The sequence below is a fragment of the Morone saxatilis genome, unplaced genomic scaffold, assembly GCF_004916995.1.
Source record: "Morone saxatilis isolate NCDOM2014 unplaced genomic scaffold, NCSU_SB_2.0 Contig4, whole genome shotgun sequence".
Taxonomy (NCBI): domain Eukaryota; kingdom Metazoa; phylum Chordata; class Actinopteri; family Moronidae; genus Morone; species Morone saxatilis.
In genome coordinates this window covers 15,735,837-15,742,503 of record NW_023339984.1, presented here as the reverse complement: position 1 = coordinate 15,742,503, position 6,667 = coordinate 15,735,837, and the positions used below count along the sequence as shown (strand labels likewise).

Genomic DNA, 6,667 nt, shown 5'->3' with positions numbered 1-6,667 from the left:
AACCAACCAAACTCCCACCCAACTGACAGCTGTAAGTCACAACCTCATACAAATAATTCCGCAGTTGCAGTTTGTGGGTTAAAAATGGCTCAACACACCCTCGGTTTTAAGACAAATGCTGAGATAGAGTCGACCATTTGGGGCGATTTGGCGTCACATCCCTTGTTTATTTGCCAAGGTTTTTGGGATATCTGCTGATAAATTCTTTGCTGCCAACTTCAGTTAGTACCCAAAGTTACTATGGGTACCAAGTATTTTGTAAAACATCTGTAACACCAGCTATTTGTACGAAAACTCCCACCCAACTGACAGCTGTAAGTGGTTCACGTCAGATTTTAGTTTCACCTGATCACATTTCTGCTGTTCTCATTACAGCAAGGGCTCAGAATCTTCCGGCAGATTCTCCAGAGGACTGAAGCGGTTAGAAGTTGCTGCCATGGTGTACCTACGTTGAGGCCTGGCACCGTTCGAATGAGGCCGAGACTCAGACAGGCTCATCGCACGGACAACGTGGTTTTGATCTGGAAAGGCTGAAGAAGTAGTGGGCAACACGTCGGCATTATCTGTAAAAAGAGCAGGCATGCTGTGGTTGTGACTGCTGCTTGGGTTCAGGAGGGGCGGTGCTGGACTTTGTCTCGAGACTCCAGGTTTTGAGTCTTTGTTGCCCGATTTTGGACGGTTGCTGATTGAGCCCGCTGGGTTTTGGTTGTTCTCTTGGGGAAACTGCTGTGAGGGTTGGTTAATGGGTTTTGAAATGTCTGGTGAGGATCTGGAAGGACTGTTAGTAGGCTGGCACACAACAGGACTCTGCTTAGATCGGAGGTCACTGAGTTCTTCAGTTAGTTGGCGGATGATCTCATCTTTGTCATGAAGGATGGATGCTGGCAATTTCTGTCCACACGCTGTGTGAATACAAAAAATATGTTCTGTTATCACCTGCTTCACCTGACATTTCAATTTTACTATAAACTTCAAACAGAACAGAAACAGTAACATACAACAGAATATTTCCTGATAGCTGCATTAACCTACTCATTGCTGCTGTTTGCAATTAAAGTCCAGATGAAATAGAGATTACATCCTGGGTCATACTGTACCCTAGGGACTTGCCGCAGTAGCTACTAGCACTGAATGTGTGCTACGTCACTCCACCAAGCAACTATAACGCTCCTCTTAGCTGACTGCCGGACTGGGAGCTCCCAGTGAACAACACGGCCAGACCGAGGCCAAATACACCATCCAGTGCCGACGGAGGTCAGTTTAACAGCAGGGAATACAGTACCAAAGTGGTTTTTGCCATATTTGACTTTTAGAACCAACAAACAGGAACTGGAAACTCTATAAATCACCTTGGTACCACTGTTGTCAAACTGGCCTCCATCTGTCTTGGAGGTTGTGTTTACTGGGAGGCTGCTGAGCCCCGTTCGGTTACATGCTTACGGCAGCTACAGCAGCAGTTGAGGCAGAGCAGCCGGAGGACGTCAGAGAGAAAACCAGACAATAATCTTTCCATAAAATATGATCCAGTTTCACCCAAAACACTGATAAAGTTGTGTGTTTTTACAGTAATCAGTGAGGCCCGGTCCCGAGAACCACTCCGGCAGGAAAGCCATGCTGTTGCTAGCTAGCTTACTTGTGAATCTTTGTCGGTCTGTGTCGCTAAAAAAGATTAATTCATGGGTGGATGTCATGATATTTCATCTGTTAAAGTCCAGATTTTTAACCCTTTAAGATGAAGTTTCTTCAGGTATCACACACAAATTACATTATGTTCAGAAAACAAACATAGTTTTGGTAGTTCAAGTGTTTTCTATTAGATTTCTCTACTGATTCCCTCCAGAACAGAGCTGATCTGGTATTTTGGGGTGTTTACATGTTACTAATGAATCCTAACTTTGGCACCCCCCAGTGCTACACATATACAGATTTTTGCATCAAACATATTGCATGGATATAATGTAAAAAGAAGTAATAATAACAAATATTCTACACATATTTATATCTTTAAGATATTTGGCTGAAGGTAAATTTTGAGACCTAACAGCTACTTAACATGAACAAGTGTTACTGACTTACCAGAGTTGCCATATGTCTTGCATAGGAAGGCAGTTAATGCACATACAATGACAGTTACTACAACAGCGATGCTGGTGGTTAGAGTGCAGGACTTCATGCAGTCAGCTGAAATGATAATGAAGATTATGTGGAAATGAGTACATTATATGATATTTCAGAAACATTATATAATCTACAGAGAGAGCACCTGAATCATTTGTTGTCAGATTATTAAGAGATGCTTTCTGCCCTGCACTGTATTCTCTTTTAGTGCCACAACTTTTGACAAAACTCAGAACTGAACACAAACAACAACTGAATGTATAAGTCACTGAAGTCTCCTCCATAAAGAGACTCAGGTATGTACAACTATACTTTTGATGTAATTATATTAGCGAGAATGTCCTCAGTATGTTATTAACCCACAAATTTATAAAATAACATCTGAATCTTTCAGTTTTATAACATAAATAATAATGACTAAAATGTGTGAATAAAGAAGATTTGGAAAAATGAATGAGCAATGAATGAACTTTGTTTTCTTTTTCTGGCTTATGGAAACACTACAGATATGTTTAAATTGTAGAAACATTCCCATTCATGACAAAAAACCCTCAAACTGTGGTATTTCAAAACTGTATGTGGCTGACAGAATGACAGATGTTTAAATCATGAATGTAAATGGTTACAGGTGAATGGAGCTCAGGTGTACCTGGTATGTAAATATCTGTTTCCCTCGTTTGGTTTATCTGAGGCTGATGAACTCTGCAGATTCTCCTAAAATAAAGACAGTGTTAGTTCAATTAGTTTATAATTGAAAACAGGGACATCTGGTCTCTATAACAGTTAACTAGCTTGCTAATCTATTTACAGAACAGGTGTTGGGTTGAAGTCCAGTTCCCCCTTTGAGATTGGTTTCCCTGCACCTAAAAGGTCCAGTGTGTGGGGTTTAGTGTCATCTAGTGGCGAAGACTGCAACTAATTAAACACTATGTCGTCTGTATTTGACAACCTGGGAATGGGAACGGGCTGTGTGCGGAGAAACTAAGGTGGCTGCGAAACCCGTGAAAAACACATAAAAAACACATAAAAACACCTCTCTGATAAACAGAATCATCCTGCATTAGAAAACTACACAGTTAAAACAAGCTAATAGAACCACTCGTTTTACACAAACTTCCTGGAGTTGTTAGTTTAGTTTATCAGTTATTCTGTACTGTTATATACTATGAAATATTATGAACATAAAGGGGAAAGGGTTGGAAACCACTGTTCTAAAGTAACAAAAAACAATGATTATATATAGTTATATTTCTTTCAATAGAGCCTCCTAAAGGTTACACACTGGACTTCTAATGGGAGGGAAAATACAGCCTTCAGTCCTGTATCTGCTGCCAGAGCTTTTATTGCTGGAAATAGATTCTTTATTGACATACTTTGAGCGATAACGATACAGCATTTTGTTAACACACAGATGCGACTGAAAGCCTCCTTGGATGAGGTAAATCAAGCAAACCTCAGTTTAAAATATGGAAACTAAATCTCTTTAGTATTAAACTGTAACTGTACCTGTTGGTGTCAGCCTGCACAGTCAGTCTGCTCGTGACGGTGAAACATCCCCTGGAATCCAGATTGCTCTTTGGGTCTTCAGTGCTGATGCTGTTTCCCTGATGGTCTAGAAACGTTACCTCAGGCTCCGGGAACCAGCAGTTGGCTTCACACTGCAGAGTCACTCCTCCTCCTCCTCCCACAGCTGGAACAACTGAGAGTCTGGGCTCAGAAACTGCTCCTACAAAACCAAGAATTATACAATATGTGACCTCAAAATCAGTTCTTTTAAATCATATTTATTATAGATACGGACTAGTTGTCGACCAATATGGGCTTTTCAGTTGCTGACGCTGATATTTAGAGAGCAGTGAGGTCGATGGGCGATATATACAGTCACATATATTTCCATTATTCCATGTACATTGCAGTCTAATATACTTGGTTAGCCAGTTATTTTGATGTGAATGTGAGTGGTTTTTAAGGACGAGCTGAGTGCAGTCTTTCAACTGCATTATTCTACACATTACATTGTAATATATATTTAACACTATGGTTTTAATAAGTTGTACAGTGTTTGGCTAGCGGCTTTTTAGAAATAACGTCGCTCAGAGGATCTGAAAAGTCACACTTGTCACCACGTTTTCTTTCACAAATGGAAATTAATTTAATGTTTATTGTGGGGAACAGATGCTTTCTCAGTATTGGTGGCAGGGTTCGAGTTATGTGGACACCTACCTTCATACACGTTCTCCCTTTGAGTAATGAGTCTCGGTTTGTATTTTTCAGTCTATTGAAACTTTCAGTTGCAGTTTCAAGTTGTTGCAATCTTGATATGATTTTCAATTTTTTTATTTTTTTGAGAAGACAGTGCTTAGATTGTCAAAGCAGATAGACAGAAACAGATATTAACAGTTATAAAAGCAATAATAATAAATGTATGAATGTGTATGTTTGTACAATCACAAACACTGGAGGGAACTGTAACACTTATATGACTTTAACAAGCAAACAACAACAACAGTCAATTTCAACATGAAAAACAAGAAGCTGTATCCCTCACCTTAAATGTTTAGCTGCTAATGTACAGCAGTTTTGTTTTTCACCTAATAGATATCTGAGTTTGTCCTCTTCTGACCTCTGTTGTAGGATTCTGGGAAAGAATGAAGAATGCACGGCTGCGCTCTGGACGGAAACAGGCAACTTTTAACAAATTAGAGATTTGATTGGACGTACCGACAAAGAGCTCCACTTTAAAAACCTTCTGGGCTTTCTTCAGGATGGTCTTGCAGATGTATGTTCCTGTATCAGAGAGCCGCAGGCTGGAAATCCTCAGCGAGATGTTTCCCTTCATCAGTTCGTTCATGAAGAGGTTTGTTCTGTACCTGAAGACCAGATTCTTCATCTCGTGAGTCTCACAGCCATCACGGTACAGGAAGGCGATGCCTCGCTCCAGACTTTCCTTGGACCACTCCACTGTAGGGAAGTCGCCGCTGACGTCCGTGCGGCAGGGCAGGATGACCGATTCTCCAGCAGAGGCCAGGATCTTCACTGACACACCGTCCTCTGAGGCTGAAAACACAAAACATGGTGGTAAATTTAGATTTTTCTTATTGTCAACAAATCCTACAAAAAATACCAAAATCAACAATAAATTGATTTTCTGATGTGCATGTGTGTGTAACCAAAACCTGGTCTTATTCCACTGTGCCATACATTATTTCCAGGATGTTTGGTCATTTTGATCAATTTCCAGGTGTTTCCATGATTGCAAAACTAGTCTCTAAAGTTCCAGCTTTTCCAGGATGTGTGGGAACACAAAACACAAAGTAAGCAGCTAGTCAGTGAAGAAGTGTTTACACTTTGTCTCACCCACCCATAAGTGGCCCAAAAAAATGTGTTAACACAGCTTTAATCTTTTCTTTGGCAGTAAAGACTCCACTGTAACAAAAGAGTCAATTGACGTAGTTTCATGATGTATCACTTCATGTCGGAGAGTTCCTCTTCCATCTGAAAATGAGGAAACTGTTTGATCGCATCACAACTCAAAGATGTTGTGCAACCTGCTTGGGAGATATTGCTTCTCTTTTTCTTGCAGCATGAAGGCTGCTCTGTCATTAGTAGTCCACCATGTTGGTCCAAACTCAGATAACTCAACCGCTCTTACTGCCATTTTGTGCAGACGTACCACTAACCCTAACCCTAAGGCAGTACCAGTAATAATATTACAGTAATAAAGTACAGTCAAAGAAATGTTCCCAGTAGCTAGTAATCTAACTAAATACTTTTCAGTAATAATATTAGTCATAAGTCTGAAGTTTTTTTTTTTTTTGTTTTTACGGGTAGTAGAAGAGAAATAATGTAGTAAAGCAGTGTAACTAATTACTGTTGGCAGGGAGTAATAAGGAAAGTATTAACTAGCCCAACACTACAGTGTGATAAAAGAAGGAACCATTTTGTAGAAAACAAACTGAGCACATTTCATAACTTCTCTAAAATTTCCACTAAAAGGAAAAATGCTTTTATGTTTCGACCGTTTAAAATAAAGAATCCACAGGCAAGATACCAAACTTAAACGGTCTGGGCATCATCGCACAATAACTCTCACATACCTGCGCAAGACAGCAGTGCGGTAACCAGGAGGAAGAAGAACTGGACGTCCATGGCACAAACAAACAAAAATAAAGACAGAAGAAACGAAACAAAAAACTGGATCTTTCAGCGGTTTAAACAAAGAAAAGGAACAAAAAATGATTGTTTGAAACTTTGAAGCCTTTTTTTTCAGCTGTAGGTCCTGATAGAGCAGCGCAGTGACTATCAATGTAAGTGCGCTCCTTACAGAAGAGCGCAGCCTCCTCTGCAGGAGCGCAGTGTTGGTTCAACAGCTTCAGTGGCACGGTTTCACTTTACCGCGTCAGTGACAGGAATGATTAGTTCAAATCACCAGGAAATATGAAACACTTCACACTTACTGCCACTTCAAAAGAAGAAACAACCTTACACAGGAACACTTAGAAACACCTGCCCACCCTCCTCTGGGTGGGGAGAAAAACACATTCACATT

At 40.3% G+C, this 6,667-nt stretch overlaps 1 protein-coding gene across 3 annotated transcripts; it reads right to left on the bottom strand.

Annotated features, from left to right (window-relative positions):
• On the bottom strand, positions 1–6,458 carry LOC118338278 (butyrophilin subfamily 3 member A2-like). 3 transcript variants are annotated; one of them, XM_035675563.1, is made up of 5 exons: positions 6,216–6,456; positions 4,840–5,175; positions 3,625–3,844; positions 2,768–2,832; positions 1–902 (listed from the first exon to the last, which is right to left on the bottom strand). In XM_035675563.1, exons 1-5 carry the CDS (start codon positions 6,265–6,267, stop codon positions 370–372), a joined length of 1,206 nt encoding a protein of 401 aa, XP_035531456.1. In that variant the 5' UTR covers positions 6,268–6,456; the 3' UTR covers positions 1–369. The 3 variants fall into 3 exon arrangements, with proteins under 3 accessions (XP_035531456.1, XP_035531458.1, XP_035531457.1); XM_035675564.1 differs by lacking the exon at positions 1–902 and adding an exon at positions 2,030–2,181 and having other exon boundaries at positions 6,216–6,458; XM_035675565.1 differs by lacking the exon at positions 2,768–2,832 and having other exon boundaries at positions 716–902; positions 6,216–6,458.
• Between the last annotated feature and the right edge of the window lie 209 nt (positions 6,459–6,667).

Coding starts and splice junctions, on each gene's coding strand:
- LOC118338278 (XM_035675563.1), bottom strand. CDS start 6,267: ATGGACGTCCAGTTCTTCTTCCTCCTGGTTACCGCACTGCTGTCTTGC. Junction 3,845..4,839: donor TAAAGTGGAGCTCTTTGTCG/GTACGTCCAATC, acceptor TTGGTTTTGTAG/GAGCAGTTTCTGAGCCCAGA. Junction 903..2,767: donor AACAGATATTTACATACCAG/GTACACCTGAGC, acceptor GTATTCACACAG/CGTGTGGACAGAAATTGCCA.